Here is a 25,894-nt window from a genome sequence, read left to right on the forward strand (position 1 = left end):
AGTGCTGTCCTGGCACTGAGCTGCATGTGGAGGGCCCAAAGTCTCCTTTCTGTGGCTGTTTCTCCACTGCTGCCACGTGACACTGGCGTTTCCATTCGCCTTGACACTTGGTAACACTTAGGCAACTGCAATTATTATTATTTTTTATATTAGATTTGTGGATTTCTCCAGCCTTTAAAGTTTCCCTCCCTTTTTTTGTACTTCCTTATGGAGGCCAGGTTATTTTTTTTCCTCACTGCCCATGCTGCCTATGATTTTACCAGTCCTTGTTGAGTAGGCCATGAAAGGCCTTTTCACATCTTTGCTAGTGGCTCCTCAGGTCGGACCTGCTGGAGGTGTTATTGAAGGGGATGGCGGAAGGCCCAGAGTTTAAGGTGGTTCTTCACCTGGAGTGAGGAGAGAGGCCTCCAGGGCGGGAGCTACCCACATTCCTAAATGGTCACTTGGTTCTCAGGATGACGCTCTCCCTGGATTTGCAGTTGGGGTGCAGTGTCTATGACGAGACCACCTCTACTTTTACCAAGCCGAGGTAACTGACATAGTGGATTTCACTGTCAGGGGCCGGGGAGTATTTGGCCTGTGTGGGACAACAGTGGCTCAGCAAGGTTGTCTCATCCAGGCACAGGGTGGAGGGTTACAGAAATGCCTCTTGGAGTTTGGGCTCTATACGGTTCCTGTTTCTTTAAGTTACTATTGGTTTATCCTCGCCCAGCATCTTCCCCAGGTGTCACCAGTAGGATGTCATCAGTGTGAGGATGGCTTGTGAGAAGTTTCTGGGTTCTTTGTGCAGTTGACTTCAGAAGCAGCTGTGAGCTGTGTAGGAAAAGCAGCTCACCTCTGTGGGCAAATCAGGGTGATGGTATTGTCCCACCTCTCTGTGGAGTAGATGTGTGGCTGCATCTGCAGGGCGGAGCCACCCACAAGCTCCTGTTTTCCAAAGAATTCGTCTGGAATAGTCACAATGCAGATTGTATTTTTCAAAGATGCTTCCAGAAGTGTTTCCACAAAATGTCTTAAGACAACAGCAGCCTTTTAGAACTAAGTGTGGAGAGGAAGCTGTAAAGCTTGTACCACACTTTGTTCACTGGTTGCTTTGTCTGTCTGTCTCCCACTTCCTGTAAACTTCTGGAGAGCGTCGAGTCCAGGACAGAGAAAACGCTCAGTAAATGTTACATGATGAGTGAGAGCAAATCACCACTTTCTGGGTGTGGTTCTCCCTTGTTTGTTATTAAAAGTTCTACAGAACTTTTTTAATGTGCATTTTGGTGGCCCAGTCCCTTTTTCACATATGTATTGGCTGAAAAGAAATCTTCAAACATGATGGAGTTTCTAAACAGTTTCCAGTCAAAGCTTTAGTAATTCTAGATAGGAAAGTTATCATCAGGAATCTTGTAAGATAATTTTAAGACATTGCATTACCGTTAATTGTTCTGATGAAGGAAGTATGTTTTCAAGACAAACTCTATCTAGATAATGTTCAAATTCCTAAGTTTAGAGTCCTCATCATTTCCAGATATTAACAAAAGTCAATATCTGGAAGTCATATGGGGCCTGTGAACTAATGTGTATTATTTCCAGGTGGTACAGCTTTCAGCTGCAGTGTGCTTACCCGTCACTGAATTGGTCTCTGTTGAGTTATAAATTGGTAGATGGTACTGTGAACATCAGCTCTTCTGAAAGGCATTTTTGGGTTTTACCCTTTCTAGTTTGGTCATTCTGTGTACGTTAAAAAAAACTCGTATAACTAAGTCATTTGCTTATTTGGCCTTTTCAATAAGGAAAAGGCAAATAACCAAATACACAAATAGGTAAAAGAGAAAATCAGGCAATTTACAGAATAAAACACGCAGCAGCTTCATAAACACGAGAAAGATTCTTGCTCTCCATAGTAATCAGGGGAAAGCAAATTATAACCCATAAGATGCCTTTTCAGTGCCTCTCATTGAAAAAAATCACAGTCTGATGATTACAAGCTTCCGACTGGACGTGAAGCTACAGTGAAGCTTACACCTGTCCATGTGCTGCTGGAGGGTATGTGGAGCCAGCTGGCCTGCGTCTGTGGAGGCTATGTCTGCACATGCCGAGGACAGAGTCCCCGTCTGCGTGTGTACTTCAGAGAACGTTTTCCATAGGACACCGGGATGCTTGTACAGAAAATGTTATAGCAGTGGTGTTTATAATAGCACAAACTAGGAAGTTACCTAAATGTCCAGAAGCTGGAGAATAGATAAATAAATTGTGATTAGTTAAAAAGTTGGCATATATCAGTGGAAATAGGTTGGAGCTATAGAAATCAACATAAACGGATCTCGCCATGGTGTGGAAGGTTGCCTGCAGTATGCTGCTGTTGATGCAGACATACAAAGAAAAATGATTCTGCACCTAAAGTATTAGCACTGCATGGCTAGTTTAAATATCAGACATAGCTGTGGTTACACCTCCCTGAAGCACACCTTTGGGTAGCGTTCACAAAGGGAATTCAACTCTGGTTACAGGGTTTCTTTCTTAACCAGGGGGGTGAGTATTGTATTATTCTTTATCTCCTTTTGTATGTCTTCATTGTAACATAATATATACGAATTAACATACAGACATTTGAGGATGACATGGTAGAGACCACAGGTTTTTAGGTTCTAACTTGACTGAGGAAAGAGTCACAGAATCTAAGTCTGTTAGGTCATTAGTTACTGTATTCGGTCTAATGAAAAATTGGTAGGCCTCTTAAGTGTCTGTCAAGAATAATTTGGTCTAAAAATGTAGTATTGCTGTGCCAGTTGCTTTCTCAAATTACATGCAGTCTTTTGTAGGAATTTTATTACTTATTGTACTGTAGAATTACTTTATGGTGCTAATTTGGCTCTCTTAGGTTTTGGTCAGTTTAGCATGACTGACTGGCTTGTTTCTGGGCAGTGAACCTCACAGATACTACTTTTTCTTGCTTATTTTTATTGCTAGTTTGTTTTGAAGTACTGGGTGTGTTTATTCTGTTACTCGTAGGTTACAAGTTATATTTTCTTTCAAGATGAAGAATAAGGTGGTCAAGTTGTCACTTTTACCTTTAGTGACTCAGTTGTGTTGGCCTATGGAGGAGTGCTGTCTTGCTTTTCACACTTTGAGCTTGTTCAGCCCTGAGACCTTGTGTATTTAGGTAAAGAGAATTTGCTTTTTATTGAAGATGAGTTACTCGTGTTGCTTATGTAGCATTTCGAGTTCACCAGTACTTTTATTTTAGCCATCTTTTCAGTTCTTTTAAATGTCAGATGGATCTGAGATGATCGAGACTGCAGAGACTGGGAAGTTGCTCTTTTGGAGCCCATTAGCCCCATTTATAACAGGCTTTCTGCTGAGGTTTGTGGTAGGAAGCAGAATTTGCCTACTTTTTTTTTTGTCATTGGAAGGAAAAGCCTAACTCTTAGTACACTAGTTTGAGAAGTAACATTTTCTTTCTTTCTTTCTTTTTTTTTTTTTTTTTTTTGAGACTGAGTCTCACTTTATTGCCCAGGCTGGAGTGCAGTGGTGCCATCTTGGCTCACTGCAACCTCTGCCTCCCGAGTTCAAGTGATTCTCCTGCCTCAGCCTCCTATAGCTGGGACTACAGGAATGTGCCACCATGCCCAGCTAATTTTTGTGCTTTTAGTAGAGATGAGGTTTCACCATGTTGGCCAGGCTGGTCTCGAACTCCTGACCTCAAGTGATCTGCCCGCCTCAGCCTCCCAAAGTGCTGGGATTACAGACCTGAGCCACTGCACGTGGCCAAGAAATGACATTTAATATTTCAATACTAGAAGAGTAAAATGAATGGGCAGTCTCTTTAGACTTGATAATTGGAAACTCGATACACTATTTACAGATATTTTTGGTTGGAATAGAAATATTATATTAGACAAAACACTTGCATAAGAAACAGAATCTTTTGGGTTTATTTTTTTGCTAACTCTTGTGTGACCTAGTGTGACCCAGAAGTCTTTGGTCTTCTGTGAGATGTATCTTGGCAGTGACGTGAGGTCTCAGGTGGCGACATGGTTGTTGTAAGTATGTGTTTCGTTTTAGCTTCTTAAGGATAACTGATTTTGACCAAATATAAAAATGTAAAGACCTCTGCCAACTTGGGGGTTGTTTTTGCCACCTTAAATCTAAATGGCAGTCAGCAAAGAATTTCAACTGGCCATCTTTTCAGAAGGTTGCCCTACATTACAGTTATTACCAGATGCTAGCTTTGCTTTTTAAGACATACAAAAGATTGGTTTATCTTATTTTCATGCTGTAAGGCAGAGGTCAGCAGACTTTTTCCATAAAGTGTCAGACAGAAAATATTTTAGGCTCTTGGGGTCATATGATATCTGTTGCAGTGACTCAGTTCTGCTGTTACTGCCTGTGTGAAAGCAGCCGTGGGCAATATATTTAATTCTAAGGAATTCCACCTCTCTGGGTTTGTGATCTGAAGCAGGAAGTTTTCTCTTCTTGGAACACTGGATTCGACACCTCACTAAATTCTAGTTAAGGTCCTGAATTTTCCTCATGAACACTACATTTGAGTAGCCCTTACTACCTCATTAAACAGGTTACTAGTGAGTAGCTTTTGAATGCGTGTAAAAATTGTCAATGAAACTTGGAAGAACTTGCAGTGTGGCTTATTTTGTAGCCCGCTGGGATGCTGAGGACCTTGTTTTGAGAACTGAGCACCCTGCTCTGGAGGGTGCATGCATAGCTCTGTCTTTTCTGGCTCCATAGCATTGCCAGGGACTTTGAAAGTGCCCATGGTCAGCCAGGGACGGTGGCTCACACCTGTAATCCCAGTACTTTGGGAAGCCAAGGCAGGCGTGTCACCTGAGGTCAGGAGTTTGAGACCAGCCTGGCCAACATGGTGAAACCCTGTCTCTACTAAAAAAAAAAAGTACAGAAATTAGCCGGGTGTGGTGGCACAGGCCTGTAGTCCCAGCTACTCACGAGGCCGAGGCAGGAGAATTGCTGGAACCCGGGAGGCAGAGGTTGCAGGGAGCCAAGATTGCACCACTGCACTCCAGCCTGTCTGTCTCACTTGGCCACAGAGCGAGACCCTGTCTCAAAAAAAACAGCAACAGAAAAAGAAAGTGCCTATGGTCACATGGGAGAGAAGGAAGACCTTGGCTTTTATATATTTTGATCTTAATCACTGGCAGTTGATTCACTTTTCAGTAAAAAATTTGAGTCCTTATTGCATCCAGTCTTACTATACTAGTTTATGAGATGATAAAGACAAGGCCGGGAGCTTGCTTTTGACAAAATTTAGTGGGGAAACCAGAGATTTTAATAGAAAACTATAATAGAAATTTTCCATGGCACGCATGTGTTACATGTACCATAGTATGTTTAGTTAGTCCCTTAACAATGAACTTGGTCAGTGTTATGATTTTTTCCTTTTGCCTTAGGCTCCAGTATGTCTTGGCATGGCACTGTTAACCAGTTCCATCTTTATTTAAAAATTTGGACTGGGCACAGTGGCTTGTGCCTGTAATCCCAGCACTTTGGGAGGCTGACGTGGGAAAATTGCCTGAGGCCAAGAATTCAAGACCAGCGTTGGCAAGATGGCAAGACCTCATCTCTACAAAAAATTGAAAAATTAGCTGGGTATGGTGGCACGTGCCTGTAGTCTCAGCTACTCAGGAGGCTGAGGCAGGAGGATTGCTTGAGCCTAGGAATTCTAGGTGGCAGTGAACAATGACTGTGCCACTGCACTCCAGCCTGGGTGACAAAGTGAGACCCTAGCTGTAGGAAAAAAAAGTAAAACATTAAAGTTTTGCTTATTAGGGCATTTTTTATATATTTTTTAAAATATTGAATTACAGTTGTTAAAAAATATGGGCTACTGGGCATTTTGATACTCCCTTAAATTTACACCCAAAGCAAGTGGCTTACTCTCCTCATCCTAGCCGGCAGTGCTAGTTCAGTGTTTATTTGATAGCATGTGTAGTGGAGGTGGCAGAAGGTAGGTTGTGGGGGCTCTGGACTCTGTTATCTTTTCCTGAAGAGAATTATGTGTGTTCTAGCTGGTCGTCAGCTTTGCCTGACTCATACCTGAGCTCTGGCTCCCTGGACATGGTCTGAAGCAGAGCTGTGCCTCATTCCTCTGCCTTGCAGCTGTCCCTCTTTCTCTGCCTTACACTTGTGTCATTTAGAGGTCGGAACCTTAGAGGGTTTTCGTGCACCTTTAGTGCTCACTTGTTCTGAAACCCTCCTTTCTAGGTATCTTCTTCCCTTTCTTTCCACCCTGGTGACCCTGGACTCTGGTTTTACTTCTGAAACTGGGCATCCCCAGGTTTCTGATTGAGGGCTGGCTGCCTGGTGCTGTGTAGCCCTGCCTAAACCTCAATATATTTGCCCTCTTTATCTAAAAAAAATTCTTTTTTTTTTTTTTTGGGACAGGATACTGCTCTGTCACGCAGGCCGGAGTGCAGTGGCTGGCACCATCACAACCCTGCAGCCCTTGACGGCCCCGGGCTCAAGTGATTCTCTTGCCTCAGCCTTTCGGGTAGCTGAGACTATAGGCATGTGCCACCATGCCTGTCTAATGTTTTTTTTTCCTGTTGTTGTTTGTTTTTTAATGAAGTGATGGGATCTTTTTGTGTTGCCCAAGCTGGTTTTGAACTCCTGGGCTCAAGCAGTCTTCCCATATTGGCCTCCCAAAGTGCTGGGATTACAGGCATGAGCCACCCCTCTTCTTTCAAGGGGGCACTTCTCTTCATTTTCTGCCTGCCTTCGGCTGCTTTCCATTCCCCTTAAATGGTTCCTATATTTTGTTCAGAATTTGTGATTCTTACTAGTGGGACGGTTAGTCCAATGCAAGTTATTCTGCCATTGCTGCAGCTATTTTTTTCTGGAATAAGTATTTAAGGCTGTGTGTGTGTGTGTGTGTGTGTGTGTATTTCACTAGCATCACAAGTTTTATTTTTGTATATTCATTCTTGTTCAGTTGCCCAATTTTCCTCATAATTTCTTTGACTTACTCTTATAGAAGTGTACTTTTAATTTTCTTTTTTCGTTTTTTTTTTTTTTTTTTTTTTTTTTTTTGAGACAGAGCCTCCCTCTGTCACCCAGGCTGGAGTGCAGTGGCGCGATCTCAGCTCACTGCAAGCTCCGCTTCCCGGGTTTACGCCATTCTCCTGCCTCAGTCTCCCGAGTAGCTGGGACGACAGGCGCCCGCCAACGCACCCAGCTAATTTTTTGTATTTTTAGTAGAGACGGGGTTTCACCGTTTTGGCCCGGATCGTCTTGATCTCCTGACCTCATGATCCGCCCACCTCAGCCTCCCAAAGTGCCGGGATTACAGGCGTGAGCCATCGCGCCTGGCCACTTTTCTTTCTTTTAAAATTATTATTATTTTTAATTATTATTTTTGAGATAGGGTCTTGCTCTGTCACCCAGGCTGGAGTGTAGTAGCACTATCACAGCTCACTGCAGCCTTGACCTCCTGGGCTCAAGTGATCCTCCCACCTCATCTGCTCCAGTAGCTGGGACCACAGGGGTGTGCCATCACGCCCAGCTGTTTTTATATTTTTTGCAGAGACGGGGTCTTGCCATGTTGCCCAGGCTGGCCTCCAACTCTTGAACTCAAGCCATCTGCCCACCTCAGCCTCTGAAAGTGTGATTATAAGTGTGAGTCACTGCACTTAGTCTATTTTCTTTTCTGTTAATGTAGCTACCTCAGCCTTCTCTTTCTTCTTTTTTCATTAGTATTTGATATATCTTTTCCCATTCTTTTACTTTCAACTTTCCACAAACTTTTTTTTTTTAGAGTCTCACTCTGTTGCCCAGGCTGGAATGCACTGGTTCAATCTCGCTTCATTACAACCTCCGCCTCCTGCGTTCAAGAGATTCTCCTGCCTCAGCCTCCCTAGTAGTTGGGACTACAGGTGCACATCACCACATCTCGCTATTTTTTTCATATTTTTAGTAGAGACAGGGTTTTGCCACGTTGGCCAGGGTGGTCTTGAACTCCTGGCCTCAAGTAATCTGCCCGCCCTGGCCTCCCAAAGTGCTAGAATTACAGGTGTGAGCCACCACTCCTGGCCCCTTTCTGGAGACTTTTGTTTCAGGTGTGTTTCTTTGAAACAGTCCATGGTTGCATTTTGTTTTTCCTTTAACAATCTATAATCTATGCCTTTTAATAGGAATATCCTGTTCATTAACATTTGTGATTAATGAAGTAATTGGATTTATTTATTCTGTCATATTTTGTTTTTCTTTTTATTATGTTTTTTCTGTTATCTTTCCCTCCCTACTTCCCTTTCTCCCTCGCTTCCTGCCTTCTTCCCTTCCTCCCACCCTCTTTCTTCCTTCTGTCTCTCCCTTCTTCTTACTCTTTTTGTTCCTTTTTTATTCTTTCTTTCAACAAGGTCTTACTCTGTTATCTTTCTTTCAAAGTCACTAAGTTCTGAGTTCATTTTATTCTTCTAGTGTCTCGAAAGTTTACCCTTGTTTCTTTCAGTGATAGCCCCTGTTTTACAGCATGATTTGATGCATTTGGTATACGTGAAAGTAATTAACGTCTTTCTCACCTAAACAGTTGAAAGATCTTAGAATGCTCTAATATTTACATCCTGGATTACATGGATTCATGGACTGTATCTTAGCTCTGTTGAAAAGTTTCAGAAATCCCATAGAGTAGACATTTCAATGACTGCTTTTACCCCCCAGTGTTTACTTCTGTACACTCACATCCCTTTACTTACTCCCTCCTGGTATCTCAGAACATTCTTCTGACGTCATTTTCCTTTTTCCGAAGTCTGTCCTTCAAATTCTTTCACTTCAGATCTGTTTGTTTAAAAATGTCTGAGATTTTCTTTGACAGTATTTTTACCTCTTTTGTTGAAACTCTTTTTGCTGGGTTTACAATTCTGTGTATTATTTTCTCTTTATACTTGGTAGATATAGAGAGCCTAGCTTTTGGTGTAATTACTCTTTTATTGGTAATATATCCTTTCTCTCTGGCTGTTTTACAAAATTCGTCTTTAATTTTCTAAAGTTTGATTGTGATGTGTGTAGATTTGTATTTATTTTGTATCTTTCTTGAGATTTATTTGTGCCTCCTGAATCTGAGGGTTTATATTTACTCATTTCTGGAAAATATTTTTGAAATATTTTTTTCCTTCATTCTTTCTGTTCTTTCTTTGTGGACCGTATTTGGAAGAATACTGAACTTTTCATCTTCCTCTCCTTGTACTTTAACCTCTCTTTCATCTGTTTTTCTTTCTTGCTGTAGTTTCTTAAGGTCTATTTTTCTGTTTAGTATTTCTGCTTTTCCATGTGTCTAATTATCCTTGAGTTTTACATTTTAATTATTGTTTTCCTTTTTTGTAAATTCTGTTGTTATTTTTGAATTGGCTGGTCATTCATAATAGTAATCCTAGCTTCTTGATTATATTTTTACTTTCTTTTAAAATTATCTTCACCCATTAAACGTATCAGTTTTCTCTTCTGCAGTTGATACTTCTAGTATCTGAAAAATTTTTGGTTCTAGCCCTGTTATTGGTTCTTTGCGCTGGCTGTTACTCACCTGGTCTTCTTTTTCTCATGAGTCAGATTATGATTTTTGTTATGAACTCTCATTTGCTAGTATGTATTTGGGGGAATTATTTGAAGACCAGGTTGAGGATCCTTTCCTTTAATGTCCAGGAAGCTGGGGGAGCTTCTTTCCCACTCTGTTTTATGTTAGAATTACTGGCCTGGGGATTTTGAGGCCTGCCAGAAAGTGAATTCCTGCTAAGCTTGAAAGTTCTGTCTCTTCTGGTGTCTGCGGGGCCTGTGAACTGAATGCCCATGTCTCTCTGAGGCTTTTCCCTCTGTCCCTCTGCGTGAAGCCACTGTAACTGAAGCTCTGGTCTTTTGGAATCGTAGCATCTTTTGCACTTTCCTCTGAGATTTTGTGCTCTTACTTTGTTCCTGATCAGAGATGTTTTCCTTTCATTTCTTGCAAACTCATTCTTTATTTCAAAGGCTTTACAAAAATATTTGTCTAGCCTTTTTATTGCTCTGCAGTGTAAAGTGTTTGGGTTCTCTGTATTTTGCAGTATTTGCAGAAACCGAAGTCCTGTAGTTTCTGGCTTTCACTAGACTCTGCATTGCCAGCCATGGTTCAGTCCTGAAACAGCTTGTAAAGTCCTGTCCTATTCAGTAAACTGCTCTGTTGGTTTGAGGGATGGTTGGGTTGTAGTACTCTTCGTTCCCTGTACTGTGATTATGCAGTCCTGTGGCCTGACCTGGCTACCTGGATGTCATGTGTGATGTTCGTTGAATGAAAATATGTCATTAGGTTTTAGATGGCTGAATTGAACTTTGAGAGTACAGTACTCTTACAAATTGAGAGTAACCTCTTAATGCAGGATTGGTCATAAAAGAGATGAATCAATAAATATGGTTTGTGAAGTTTCCCGTGGGACCCTCTCTGCGTTCGAGACTCTTGATTATGTGAGCGTATGAAAGGCGGTATTATGTGATATCATTGCTGAAGTTTCCCATTTTCCTGTAGCCTCACATAGACAGATATTACTTCACATACGTTATATTACAATGCTCATTATCCAGATTGTAGAATTGGACATCTAAAATGTGAGGGAATAACTAAGTATGTTAAGTTCCTCTTAACTAGGAGATATGTTTAGGGTGAAATGTAGTGTGGATGGAGCATTCCAACACCTTTTTCTTTTACATTTCAGGCTGATGCTGATGTCCCTGTACAATGTAAGCATCAATTTGAAAGGCCTGAAATACATCAGCGAGAGTCCAGGATTCATCCCGTTGCTGTGGTGGCTTTTGAGTGGTAAGCAGGGTGGTTATCTCTACAGCTGCTTGTATGGTTTATGCAGTAGTCTTCCCTTATCCACGGGGGATACGTTCCAAGCTTCCTAGCAAGCTTCCTAGCAGATGCCTGAAACCAGAGATAGCACCAAACCCTCTATGTATACTGTATTTTTAAACATTCATACATCTGTATGATAAAGTTTAATTTATAATTAGGCATAGAGATTATCAACAACAATAAAATAGAACAATTATAATAATAAGCCAGCACCGCTACTCCTGTGCTTTAGGGCCATTATTAAGTAAAATGAGGGTTACTTGAACACCGTTGCTGTGGTACTACAGCAGTTGACCTGATAACCTAGATAGCTACTGAGTGACCTAAAGGGCGCATAGCATATGCTGGACAAAGGGATGATTCATGTCCCTGATGGGATGGAGTGGAATGGCAGCATGAGATTTCATCATACTATGCAGAATGGTTTGCAATTTAAAACTTAAGAATTGTTTATTTCTGGATTTTTCCATTTGGTATTTCCAGACCTTGGTTGACTGTGGCTAACTGAAACTGTGGAAAGTGAAACTACAGATAAGAGGGGCCTACTGTATACCTGTTCTTCTGTAGCTGAAGGAAATTTTTTTTGTTTGTTTGTTTGTTTTTTGAGACGGAGTCTCGCTTTGTCTCCCAGGCTGGAGTGCAGTGGCCGGATCTCAGCTCACTGGAAGCTCCGCCTCCCGGGTTCACGCCATTCTCCTGCCTCAGCCTCCCGAGTAGCTGGGACTACAGGCGCCCACCACCTCGCCCGACTAGTTTTTTGTATTTCTTAGTAGAGACGGGGTTTCACCATGTTAGCCAGGATGATCTCGATCTCCTGACCTCGTGATCCACCCGCCTCGGCCTCCCAAAGTGCTGGGATTACAGGCTTGAGCCACCGCGCCCGGCCTGCTGAAGGAAATTTTAAAGTATTAGAAAGTAGGATTGATTATAAGATGTTATTTCTTTTTAAAGAAGTCAAATTTTAGAAAATTCCTTGGTATGTTAGATTTACTCTAGTTCTGTTTCTGAAGTATTGCTTTCAATTTGGATATGATTTACTGGTGTCCCTACAACACAAAGAAAAATTGTCTTATAAAACAGCTGATAAACAGCATTAGCCTATCCCATTCTCTATTAACAGCACAGTACTATATGTGGATATGTGGCTCTATCAGATAAAATAGAAGACCCATTGTTAAATAAGTTGGGTAAAAAGAAATTGGAAAGACACCGCAGCTCTGAAGGGAAGTACACATGTAGAGTGTGTATGTGTTTTAAACTTTCTTTAAAAAGCTGTCTTTACTGCAACCTTTCCTCTTCACCCTGAACTACCACTCTAACCTAAAGTTCTGTCCCAATTTCATCATAATTTTTAACACTGTATGTTGTTTAATGAGTATATATTTGACCCATGTATAAAAATAAATTAATTTTCCTTATTTTTTCATAATTCAAATTAACCTCTAATTTTTAGAGTCAGTTCCATTTGGTGGTGATTGCTTTTTTAAAATAATAGCTTTATTGATATATAATCAACATGTAATAAGTTGCATATATTTAAAGTGAACAATTGATAAGTGTTGATATAAATGTCCACCTGTAAAATTATTATCACAATCAAGGTAATACACAAACCCATGACCTCCAAAGGCACTTTGTGCCCCTTCGTGGTCCCTCCTCCCTGCTCCTCTCCCTGCCTTCTGGAGAGAGACTTGCCTTCTTTCTGCGCTGTAGTTAGTTTTCATTTTCTTTGATTTTATATAAGTGGAATCATAGTTTGTATTCTTTTTTGCCGAGCTTCTTTCACTCAGCATAATTATTTTGAGATCCATCCATGTTGATTTTGAGATCCATCTGTGTGTCTATTAATAGTTCATTACTTTTTATTGCTAAATAATATTCCATGTTATGGATATACCACAATTGGTGTATTCATTCAGCTAGTGATGGGCATTTGGGTTGTCCCCAGCTTTTGACTACTGTTCATAAAGCTGCTGGGAGCATTCTTGTACACATCTTTGCATGGGCATATGCTTTTGTTTCTCTTGGGTAAATTCCTAGAAGTGGGATCTCTGGGACATGTGGTAGGTGCATGTTTTTATGAAACTGCCACCTTTTTCCAAAGTGCTTGTACCATCTTACATTCCCAGCAGCAGTGTGTTAATGTATGGTCATTCTCTTAAATTTTAGACATTCCAGTAGGGATACTGTGGTACTTCACTCTGGTTTTAATTTGTATTTTTGTTATAACTAATGATGTTGAGTACCTTCTCATGTTTTGCCATTCATGTAACTTCTTTGATGATAGCTGTTCATATATTTTACTTATTTTTTAAAAATTGCATAGATTCTTACTGAATATTGAGAGTTCTTTGTGTTTTCGGTTTGTGTCCTTTGACAAATGTGTTGGAAAAATAATTTTTCCCAGCTTGTGGCTTGTCTTTCATTCTCTTAAGAGCATCTTCTGAAGAGCAGAAGACCTATCTTAATTGTGATAAAGTTTATAATTCTTTTTCTTCGAAGAATCATGCTTTTGTTTTAGAAATTTTTTCCCAGATCAGTGTCACAAAGATTTTCTAATGTGTTTTCTCCTGGTAGCTTTATAGTTTTGCATTTCACATTTAGTTACATGATTCGTTTTTAATTGGTATCTGTTTGTGTGAGAGTTTTTTTGTTGTTGTTTTTATTTTTATTTTTTGGTTTGTTTTTTGCATAAAGTTTTCTATCTAGTTGATCCAGTACCATTTGTTTTGAAGACTTTATTCTCCAGGGAATTGCCTTTGCACCTTGTCGACAATCAGTTGACAATACATGTGAAGGTCATTTTGGATTCTGTTCTGTTCCAGTCATCTATTTTTGGATCATTATGCCAATACCATGCTTTATAATAAATCTTGATAGCTTTATAATAAATCTTAAAGTCAGGTAGTATAAATCCTCCAACTTTGTTCTTCTTTTTCAAGGTGGTTTTGGCTATTTTTAAACCTTTGGCCTTTCCATATGAATTTAAAAATCAGCTCGTCACTGGCTACCCAAAAGGAATCCTGTTGGAATTTTTATTGGGATTGTGTTGAGTCAACAGTTCATTTTGAGGGAGAATGGACACTTTAGCAATATTGAGACTTACAATCCATGAACACAAGTGTATATCTTCATTTATTTAGATATTGTCGAGACACAAGGGTCTGTCCTGTTTCTTCATGTGTTAAGAGCAGAGGAACTGACCTTTGTTTCTGGCTAGCTTTTAAAGGATGTGTGTATAGCAGACATCCTTAGAGGACAGAGATGCAGTTTCCTTCCAGAGCAAAAAGGGTACGTTTGTTTATATCTATCTAGTAAAGATAATGTTTCCCTCTAGGGCAAAGTTCAGCCAGAGCTTGGGGTTCCTCTCCTGTGACACAGCCACACAGCATGTGTGTGGCCTTGTGGAACTGGATCTTAAACTGGCATAAATGCTGCTGCTCTGGCTATGGCTGTTGCTGTAACAAGTTCTTAGTCTCAGACTCAAGAGTTTGTGTCTTCTGCCAGCGTCTGTAAGACTCTAGCATGCTAGCTTGTTAGCTTGCAAGTAGGGTAAAGCCCTAGACCTTCCATAGTTTGAGGGCAGGTCCAGGGGGCTATGCTTGTACTCCGTTGATAACACTTACCCACCAGGGTTGGATACTTGACCAGACAGCTTTTTTCCTCTCAAGAATCGTAGAATCAGAGGTGATTCCTAGACCTGACCTATAAGGTAACTATCCGAGCTGGCTGTTATGGGCCATGAGCCAGCAGACATTGCCAGTTTATGGGAGAGGATAATTAAATAAGAATACCTAGTACTTCTTGAGTACCAGTCATGGTTTTAAGTGCATTATGTTTGTTACATTTATGTCTCTCAGTACCCCGTAAGGTAAGTATTGTTTCTGTATCATAGATGAAGAAACTGAGGCACATAGAGGTGAGTAAGGCGCCAGGGTTATATAGCTATGGGGTGGCGGTGGTGGAGCTGGGATCTGAGACCCCGACTGCCTGGCTCCAGACCCTGTTTCCCAACCATTCTATAGGACTGCTGCTCAGCAGGACACATCTCCGGGGTGGAAGCCTTAGTGCTGGATGACTTCTTATTTTACTTTATTTTTTTTGAGATAGAGTTTCGTTGTTGCCCAGGCTGGAGTGCAGTGATGCAATCTCGGCTCACTGCAACTTCTGCCTCCTGGGTTCAAGCGATTCTCCTGCCTCAGCCTCCCAAGTAGCTGGAATTACAGGTGCCTGCCACTACACCTGACTAATTTTTGTAATTTTAGTAGAGACTGGGTTTCACCATGTTGGCCAGGCTGGTCTCAAACTCCTGACCTTAGGTGATCCACCCGCCTCGGCGTCTCAGAGTGCTGGGATTACAGGTGTGAGCCACTGTGCTGGGCCAGTGCTGGGTGACTTCTCATGTTTAGTTGACATTAGGTCTGGCTTTGCTTGACTTCTGAGTCAGTTGCCCTGAAACAATATGCCCGTCTCTACTTAGGCTAATTTGTACCCAGTAATCCTATTTTTTCATAGAAAGAGGAGTTGAGGCTAAATATTCTCGATGGCCCTTTTAGCTCTGGTCCTCTGGAAGTTTCTGGGGCTGAGTGAAAATTGTGATGAGTTTAATCTTAATTTATGCAGCTCTGTCTGTGGCAAGCAACCCAAGTTCCTGCCACTCATCAGAGATTGTGTTCTTTGACTCAGGTGGGCTTTTCCTGCTTAAGCTTTGGGTTATGGATAATATGAGGTGTTTGTTAAGTTGTGTTAATGCAATTTTTTTGCTTCTGGGACATCATCCCAGGCTTTCTTTTCCTTTCTTTCTTTTTTTTTTTTTTTTTGAGACAGAATTTCACTCTTGTTGCCCAGGCTGGAGTGCAATGGTGTGATCTCTGCTCACCACAACCTCCACCCCCCAGGGTCAAGCAATTCTCCTGCCTCAGCCTCCTGAGTAGCTGGGATTACAGGCACGCACCACCACGCCCGGCTAATTTTGTAGTTTTAGTAGAGAAGCGGTTTCTCCATGTTGGTCATGTTGGTCTTGAACTCCCGACCTCAGGTGATCTGCCCGCCTTAGCCTCCCAAAGTGCTGGGATTATAGGTGTGAGCCACCATGCCCAGCCATCCCAGGCTTTCTTATCCGTGAAGATAATTACTGGTTCTTTCAACACAGTGAGCACAGCCCAACCCTCATAAATTCATTTCTAGGTCGTCTTACTTTAGAATCATTTGTTCTAAAGTCAAACAAAACAAGATGTGTTTAAGCCTAGGATGTTTGACTCCTGAGTTATGTATGGGATTACTTTAAATTTTAAATGATAGAATTTCATATGTGTTTTAGAAGGTGAATATACAGTTTACTATAGAATAGGAAAATAGGAACAAAAATAGTGCTTGGTGGTGGTGCTGGTGGTAGTGGGACTGTTCTCAGAATCTAGACTGTTTTCAGAATCTAGAATCATAACTGCTTAGGACTGAGAGATAATTTGAAAACTGGCTTCCTCTATTCCTTTGCTTTTAGATAGATCTGGTTTATGAGAATATACTGGACAGATAAGAATCTCTTCTAATTTTTAAAAGATCGAGGAAAAGGAGAATTGTTTGAACCCAGGAGGCGGAGGTTGCAGTGAGCCAAGATCATGCCACTGTACTTCAGCCTGGGCAACAAGAGTGAAACTTCGTTTAAAAAAGATCAAGGAAAAAAAAGATCTCATTATCCTTTTCAGTAATCAGTTCCTACTTGTATCAATTTCTGTTAAGAAATTTGATATATTTTAATAAGAATATGAGCTTTGGACTCATTCGACCCAGATTTGAATTGCAGCTTTCCTGCTTGTGAACTTACCTAAACTTTTAGAATCCTCCTTTTCTGATCTATAAAATGAGAATTTCTACCTCAAAGATCTTAATGTATATTAAAATGCAATAGTGTTTAGGCCAACACCTAATGTCGTAGGTGTCACATAGGTGCTAGTTTTCCTCTTTTATTTCTAATCTAAATATCTCATGCTTTTGGGATAAAAGACTTGAAATGAAAAAAAGAAATCTCATGCTGCAGTGAAAGCTCATTTTCTTTTGTTTGCTTGCTCTAAAGGTGGCAGGTTACTTTCAAGTATCTAGACTTCTCTGATTCCGAGTATGAGACCAGTTGCTATTAATCATCCCTGACTAAATCGTCTTGTTTCCTTTAACCTTTGCTAGATTTCATTTGTCTTCCCTTTGTTCAGCTACATGGCTGGCTTTTTCCCAGGCTTTGTCCACATTCTTCACATTCCTCTTCAGCCACAGAACTGGCATAGAACTCTAGCAAATAGCCGATGAGAACAGAGTGTATCGAGATGGTGGCCACATGTTATGTAACTGTTAATGCAGACTAGTATTGTGATCACAGGAAACTGCACTTCCTACCATGTTTTCAATGCTAAAAAGGCAGATAGGCGGTTATTTCCATCTTACATCTATTTGGCTTGTCTGAGTAACACGAAGCATTGATCAGGTTCTACCAGATTTGTGTCTTCAACCCAGACCTCTGTCCCAAGCTCTAGCCTCATAGATTGAACTGTCTACTTGATATCTCCACATGAACATCTAATAAATGTTCACATTCAGTGTGTTCAGACTAAACCCCTAATCTTCCCTCACACCAAATTCTAATCTCTGTTGATTACAATTCTGTTTTTCTAGTGTCTCAGACTTTTAAAAAACCTTTGAATGATTCTTGACTCCTTTTAATCTCTTACACCTACGTTCAATTTGTTAGGAAGTCCTGATGGCTCTGCTTTCAAAACATCTCCAGAATCTAGAATCTGGTCATCAGCTAGCACTCCCACTGAGCGTTTCTTTCTTTCTTCTTTTTTTTTTTTTTTTCTGAGACAGAGTCTCGGTCAGTCACCCAGGCTGGAGTGCAGTGGCGTGATCTTGGCTCACTGCAACCCTCCGCCTCCTGGGTTCTAGCGATTCTCCTGTCTCAGCCCCCCAGTAGCTGGGATTACAGGTGCCCGCCACCACGCCCAGCTAATTTTCTCACCTGGTTTTGAGCCACCATCACCTTGGGTTGAGAGCTTCCTCTAAGTCTCCCTATGTTCCATCCTTCCAGGCCATGAATTGGGAGCCAGGGTTATGATAGAAAAATTCCTGACCACCTCTCCTTACTGAACATTCAAAATGCTGGGTGAGACGCAAAAAAATTTTTACTTATTTGATAGTGTCTTGCAGTGTCACCCAGGCTGGACTGTAGTGGAGTGATGCTAGCTTACTGTAAAGTCAAATTCCTGGGCTCACGGGATCCTCCTGCTCCAGCCTCCTGAGTAACTAGGACTACAGGCATGCACCACCATACTTGGCTAGTTTTTAAAACATTTTTGGTAGAGACGAGGTTTCACTGTGTTCCCCAGGCTGGTCTTGAACTCCTGGTCTCAAGTGATCCTCCTGCCTTGGCTTCCCAAAGTGCTGGGATTACAGGTGTGAGCCACTGTGCTTGGCCGCAAAAAAAAAACCAAAAAACTATCTATAAAATATATATTATATGCAATATATAATATGTAATATATATATTATATGTGGCATATATTACATGCAATATATGTGATATATGCAACATATATTAGATGTACTATATGTAATATATATTATATATAATATGATATACAGTATGTAATACATATTACATATATAATATATATAATAGATTACATGTGATATATATGCAATATATGTAATATATCACATGTAATATATGTAATATATATTATAATATGATATACAGTATGTAATACATATTACATATATAATATATATAATAGATTACATGTGATATATATGCAATATATGTAATATATCACATGTAATATACACACACACACATACCTAGAACATGAAAGTCAAGTGAAAGTGGGAGGACAGAGAGGTTAACAGAGAAATTAGCTTCTTGCTTTGAGGGTATTTTTCAAACTTGTCCTTTAGTTTCAGTGGCTCCCAGGGTGTGGGGAATAGGAGACGAAGCCCCGGTCCCACCCTCAGGTGAGTAGCCTGAGAGGAAACTCCCAAGGGTATTTCCCAACAGTGTAGGGGTAAACTGAAGATACTCGCTTAATCCTGAGGTTTTTTTAGGAAAATTGTTTTGACTTTTGGCATTGGGTGTAGTGGTGGAAAAATCTCTTCTGAGAATTAGTAGGCTGGTTTTCATGCAGGTTTGAAGCTTTTATTCAAACCACCTAGGTGGTCCCTAAGAGAGTTAATTTTTGTTATCAACTTGATTAGACTACGAGATGCCCAGACATTTGGCCAAACATTAACTCTGGGTATGTCTGTGAGGATGTTCTGGATAAGATTAACATTTGAACCAGGAGGCTGAGTAAAGCAGATTGCCTTCAGCTAGGTGTGTGGCTCTCATCCAGTCAGTTGGAGCCCCAATAGAATAAAAAGGCTGAATAAGCTTACTCTTTGAGGTGGGATGTGGGCCTTTTCCTGCCTTTGGGCTTAAACTGAAACACCACCTCTTGGGTCTTGAGCCTGCTGACTTTCACACTGGCACTACACATTGGCTGTCCTGAGTCTCCAGTGCATGGACTGCAGATACTAGGACTCCCTCATCTCCCTCTGCAGGCCCTCATCTCCCACAGCAGGCCCTTATCCCCCACAGCAGGCCCTCATCTCCCACAACAGGCCCTTATCCCCCACAGCAGGCCCTCATCTCCCACAGCAGGCCCTCATCTCCCTCAGCAGGCCCTCATCTCCCTCAGCAGGCCCTCATCTCCCTCACCAGACCTTCATCCCCCACAGCAGGCTCTCATCTCCCAGAGCAGGTCTTGATCTCCCTCAGCAGGCCCTCATCTCCCTCAGCAGGCCCTCATCTCCCTCAGCAGGCCCTCATCTCCCACAACAGGCCCTTATCCCCCACAGCAGGCCCTCATCTCCCACAGCAGGCCCTCATCTCCCTCAGCAGGCCCTCATCTCCCTCAGCAGGCCCTCATCCCCCACAGCAGGCTCTCATCCCCCACAACAGGCCCTTATCCCCCACAGCAGGCCCTCATCTACCACAACAGGCCCTTATCCCCCACAGTAGGCCCTCATCTACCTCCGCAAGCCTTCATCTCCCACAACAGGCCCTTATCCCCCACAGCAGGCCCTTATCCCCCACAGCAGGCCCTCATCTACCACAACAGGCCCTCATCTACGACAACAGGCCCTTATCCCCCACAGCAGGCCCTCATCTCCCACAACAGGCCCTTATCCCCCACAGCAGGCCCTCATCTACCACAACAGGCCCTTATCCCCCACAACAGGCCCTCATCTACCACAACAGGCCCTTATCCCCCACAGCAGGCCCTCATCTCCCACAACAGGCCCTTATCCCCCACAGCAGGCCCTCATCTACCACAACAGGCCCTTATCCCCCACAACAGGCCCTCATCTACCACAACAGGCCCTTATCCCCCACAGCAGGCCCTCATCTCCCACAACAGGCCCTTATCCCCCACAGCAGGCCCTCATCTACCACAACAGGCCCTTATCCCCCACAACAGGCCCTCATCTACCACAACAGGTCCTTATCCCCCACAGCAGGCCCTCATCTCCCTCAGCAGACCCTCATCTCCCACAGCAGGCCCTCATCTACCTCTGCAGGCCTTCATCTCCCACAGCAGGCCCTCATCTCCCACAACAGGCCCTCATCTCCCTCAGCAGGCTCCCATTTCCCTCAGCAGGCTCCCATTTCCCTCAGCAGGCCCCCCATCTCCCTCAGCAGGGCCCCCGTCTCCCTCAGCAGGCCCTCATCTCCCTCAGCAGGCCTTCATCCCCCACAGCAGGCTCTCATCTCCCAGATCAGATCTTGATCTCCCCCAGCAGGCCCTCATCTCCCTCAGCAGGCTCCCATTTCCCTCAGCAGGCTCTCATTTCCCTCAGCAGGCCCCCCATCTCCCTCAGCAGCCCCCCCGTCTCCCTCAGCAGGCCCTTCATCTCCCTCAGCAGGCTCTCATCTCCCTCAGCAGGCCCTTCATCTCCCTCAGCAGGCCCCCATCTCCCGCAACAGGCCCTCATCTCCCACAGCAGGCCCTCATCTCCCGCAAGAGGCCCTTATCCCCCACAGCAGGCTCTCATCTCCCATAACAGGCCCTTATCCCCTACAGCAGGCCCTCATCTCCCTCAGCAGGCCTTCATCTCCCAAAGCAAGCACTCATCCCCCACAGCAGGCTCTCATCTCCCAGAGCAGGTCTTGATCTCCCCCAGCAGGCCCTCATCTCCCGCAGGAGGCCCTCATCTTCCCCAGCAGGTCCTCATCTCCCTCTGCAGGCCCTCGTCTCCCTCAGCAGGCCCGCATCTCCCTCAGCAGGCCCCCCATCTCCCTCAGCAGGCCCCCCATCTCCCTCAGCAGGCCCCCATCTCCCTCAGCAGGCCCCCTCTCCCTCAGCAGGTCCCCCATCTCCCTCAGCAGGCCCCCTCTCCCTCAGCAGGCCCCCCATCTCCCTCAGCAGGCCCCCATCTCCCTCAGCAGGCCCTCATCTCCCTCAGCAGGCCTTCATCCCCCACAGCAGGCTCTCATCTCCCAGAGCAGGTCTTGATCTCCCTCAGCAGGCCCTCATCTCCCACAACAGGCCCTTATCCCCCACAACAGGCCCTCATCTACCACAACAGGCCCTCATCTACCACAACAGGCCCTTATCCCCCACAGTAGGCCCTCATCTACCTCCACAAGCCTTCATCTCCCACAGCAGGCCCTCATCTCCCACAACAGGCCCTTATCCCCCACAGCAGGCCCTCATCTACCACAACAGGCCCTTATCCCCCACAGCAGGCCCTCATCTATGACAACAGGCCCTTATCCCCCACAGCAGGCCCTCATCTCCCACAACAGGCCCTTATCCCCCACAGCAGGCCCTCATCTACCACAACAGGCCCTTATCCCCCACAACAGGTCCTTATCCCCCACAGCAGACCCTCATCTCCCTCAGCAGACCCTCATCTCCCACAGCAGGCCCTCATCTCCCTCAGCAGGCCCTCATCTCCCACAGCAGGCCCTCATCTCCCGCAGCAGGCCCTCATCTCCCACAACAGGCCCTCATCTACCACAACAGGCCCTCATCTCCCACAGCAGGCCCTCATCTACCTCTGCAGGCCTTCATCTCCCACAGCAGGCCCTCATCTCCCACAACAGGCCCTCATCTACCACAACAGGCCCTTATCCCCCACAACAGGCCCTCATCTACCACAACAGGCCCTCATCTCCCTCAGCAGGCCCTTCATCTCCCTCAGCAGGCCCCCATCTCCCACAACAGGCCCTCATCTCCCTCAGCAGGCTCCCATTTCCCTCAGCAGGCTCCCATTTCCCTCAGCAGGCCCCCCATCTCCCTCAGCAGGGCCCCCGTCTCCCTCAGCAGGCCCTCCCTCAGCAGGCCCTTCATCTCCCTCAGCAGGCCCTCATCTCCCTCAGCAGGCCCTTCATCTCCCTCAGCAGGCCCCCCATCTCCCGCAACAGGTCCTTATCCCCCACAGCAGGCCCCTCATCTCCCTCTCCCTCAGCAGGCCCCCCTCTCCCCCCCATCAACAGGCCCTCATCTCAGCAGGCCCCCATCTCCCTCAGCAGGCCCCCCCATCTCCCTCATCTCAGCAGGCCCCCCCTCATCTTCCCCAGCAGGTCCTCATCTCCCTCAGCAGGCCCAGGCCCGCATCTCCCTCTCCCCCAGCAGGCCCCCCATCTCCCTCAGCAGGCCCCATCTCCCTCAGCAGGCTCCCATTTCCCTCAGCAGGCCCTCTCTCCCTCAGCAGGCCCCCTCAGCAGGCCCCCCATCTCCCTCAGCAGGTCCCCCATCTCCCTCAGCAGGCCCCCTCTCCCTCAGCAGGCCCCACATCTCCCTCAGCAGGCCCCCATCTCCCTCAGCAGGCCCCCCTCTCCCTCAGCAGGCCCTCATCTCCCTCAGCAGGCCCTCATCTCCCTCAGCAGGCCCTCGTCTCCCACAACAGGCCCTTATCCCCCATAGCAGGCCCTCATCTCCCCTCACATCTCCTCAGCATCTCCCTCAGCAGGCCCCCATAGCAGGGCCCCCATCTCCCTCCAGGCCCTCATCAACAGGCCCTTATTCCACACAGCAGGCCCTCCATCTCCCTCAGCAGACCTTCATCCCCCACAGGAGGCCCTCATCTCCCTCAGTAGGCCTTCATCCCCCACAGCAGGCTCTCATCTCCCACAACAGGCCCCCATATCCCACAACAGGCCCTTATCCCCCTCAGCAGGCCCTTATCCCCCACCGCAGACCCTCATCCCCCACAGCAGGCCCTCATCTCCCTCAGCAGGCCTTCATCTCCCACAGCAAGCACTCATCCCCCACAGCAGGCTCTCATCTCCCAGATCAGTTCCTCATCTCCCTCAGCAGGCCCCCACTCCCTCAGCAGGCCCCCCATCTCCCTCAGCAGGCCCCCATCTCCCTCAGCAGGCCCCCCATCTCCCTCAGCAGGCCCCCCATCTCCCTCAGCAGGCCCTCATCTCCCTCAGCAGGCCCTTATCCCCCATAGCAGGCTCTCATCTCCCTCAACAGACCCTCATCTCCCTCAGCAGGCCCTCATCTCCCTCAAAGGCCCTCATCTCCCTCCGCAGACCCTCATCCTCCACAGCAGGCCCTCATCTCCCTCAGCAAGCCCTCATCTCCCTCGACAGACCCTCATCTCCCACAGCAGGCTCTCATTTCCCTCAACAGACCCTCATCTCCCACAGCAGGCTCTCATCTCCCTCAACAGGCCCTCATCTCCCTCCGCAGACCCTCATCCCCCACAGCATGCCCTCATCTCCCTCAGCAGGCCTTCATCCCCGACAGCAGGCCCTCATCTCCCACAACAGGCCCCCATCTCCCACAACAGGTTCTTATCCCACACAGCAGGCCCTCATCTCCCTAAGCAGGCCCCCCCATCTCCCTCAGCAGGCCTTCATCCCCGACAGCAGGCCCTCATCTCCCACAACAGGCCCTCATCTCCCACAACAGGTTCTTATCCCACACAGCAGGCCCTCATCTCCCTAAGCAGGCCCCCCCATCTCCCTCAGCAGGCCCTCATCTCCCACAACAGGCCCTTATTCCACACAGCAGGCCCTCCATCTCCCTCAGCAGACCCTCATCCCCCACAGGAGGCCCTCATCTCCCTCAGTAGGCCTTCATCCCCCACAGCAGGCTCTCATCTCCCACAACAGGCCCTCATCTCCCACAACAGGCCCCCATATCCCACAACAGGCCCTTATCCCCCTCAGCAGGCCCTTATCCCCCACAGCAGGCCCTTATCCCCCACAGCAGACCCTCATCCCCCACAGCAGGCCCTCATCTCCCTCAGCAGGCCTTCATCCCCGACAGCAGGCCCTCATCTCCCACAACAGGCCCCCATCTCCCACAACAGGTTCTTATCCCACACAGCAGGCCCTCATCTCCCTCAGCAGGCCCCCCCATCTCCCTCAGCAGGCCCTTCATCTCCCTCAGCAGGCCTTCATCCCCCACAACAGGCCCTCATCTCCCAGATCAGGTCTTGATCTCCCCCAGCAGGCCCTCATCTCCCTCAGCAGGACCTCATCTCCCACAACAGGCCCTTATCCCACACAGCAGGCCCTCCATCTCCCTCAGCAGGCCTTCATCCCCCACAACAGGCTCTCATCTCCCAGATCAGGTCTTGATATCCCCCAGCAGGCCCCCATCTCCCTCAGCAGGACCTCATCTCCCTCAGGCTCCCATCTCCCTCAGCAGGTCCCCACTCCCTCAGCAGGCCCCCATCTCCCTCAGCAGGCCCCCATCTCCCACAACAGGCCCTTATCCCACACAGCAGGCCCTCCATCTCCCTCAGCAGGCCTTCATCCCCCACAACAGGCTCTCATCTCCCAGATCAGGTCTTGATATCCCCCAGCAGGCCCCCATCTCCCTCAGCAGGACCTCATCTCCCTCAGGCTCCCATCTCCCTCAGCAGGTCCCCACTCCCTCAGCAGGCCCCCATCTCCCTCAGCAGGCGCCCATCTCCCTCAGCAGACCCCCATCTCCCTCAGCAGACCCTCATCCTCCACAGCAGGCCCTCATCTCCCTTAGCAGGCCTTCATCCCCCACAGCAGGCTCTCATCTCACAGAGCAGTTCTTGATCTCCCTCAGCAGGCCCTCATCTCCCGCAACAGGCCCTTATCCCCCACAGCAGGCCCCCATCCCCCACAGCAGGCCCCCATCTCCCACAATAGGCCCTCATCCCCCGCAACAGGCCCTTATCCCCCACAGCAGGCCCTCATCTCCCACAATAGGCCCTCATCCCCCACAGCAGGCCCTCATCTGCCTCAGCAGGCACTCATCCCCTACAGCAGGCTCTCATCTCCCAGAGCAGGTCTTGATTTCCCTCAGCCGGCCCTCATCTCCTGCAGTAGGTCCTCCATCTCCCTCAACAGGCCCTCATCTCCCTCAGCAGGCCCTCCACCTCCCTCAGCAGGCCCTCATCTCCCTCAGCAGGCCCCCCATCTCCCTCAGCAGGCCCTTCATCTCCCTCAGCAGGCCCTCATCTCCCGGAGCAGGTCTTCATCTCCTTCAGCAGGCCGTCATTTCCTGCAACAGGCCCTTCTGATCACTGGCCCAAGATGAGACTTGGCAGTGCCAGCTATGTAGCTGTGACCACAGTGGTGATTTTAGTGGTGGGTTTGTGCTCTGAGCTAGGCCAGAGTCTTTCTCCAGGAATTGTCTGACTTGAGCTGCTGAAGAACAGTGTTTTTTCCCCATTTTTGGGCCATGGAACTATTGAATGTGACTCTAGAGCTGCCTGTGGCCATGTTCCTGGCCACCTGGAGAAAATTTATCTGTGTTCTCAGTTGCTGATGCCAAGACATAAATGCTGACCTGAGATGCAGAGGAGCCCTATGGCTTGCAGTCAGCTTCATCCCTGCCCAGGCTGTGCTGTTTAGCTTTTCCTCAGATTTTGAGTTACTCCAGCATCTTTCATAAGTGACTCCTTTGATGTTTCTTTCTTTCTTTTTTTTTTTTTTGAGATGGAGTCTCACTCTGTCGCCAAGGCTGGAGTGCAGTGGCACGATCTTTGCTCACTGCAAGCTCCGCCTCCCAGGTTCACGCCATTCTCCTGCCTCAG

At 46.1% G+C, this 25,894-nt stretch overlaps 1 protein-coding gene across 2 annotated transcripts in view; it reads left to right on the top strand.

Moving 5' to 3' along the window:
• Positions 1 to 25,894, top strand: part of HSF2BP (heat shock transcription factor 2 binding protein) — a 117,692-nt gene that overhangs the window by 51,739 nt on the left and 40,059 nt on the right. For both annotated transcript variants that reach the window (XM_050784466.1, XM_050784467.1), the window contains exon 8: positions 10,692 to 10,795. In XM_050784466.1, coding sequence (XP_050640423.1) covers positions 10,692 to 10,795 — 104 coding nt within the window. The remainder of the gene's footprint in view (positions 1 to 10,691; positions 10,796 to 25,894) is intronic.

Source organism: Macaca thibetana, chromosome 3 (genome assembly GCF_024542745.1).
Source record: "Macaca thibetana thibetana isolate TM-01 chromosome 3, ASM2454274v1, whole genome shotgun sequence".
Taxonomy (NCBI): Eukaryota; Metazoa; Chordata; class Mammalia; order Primates; family Cercopithecidae; genus Macaca; species Macaca thibetana.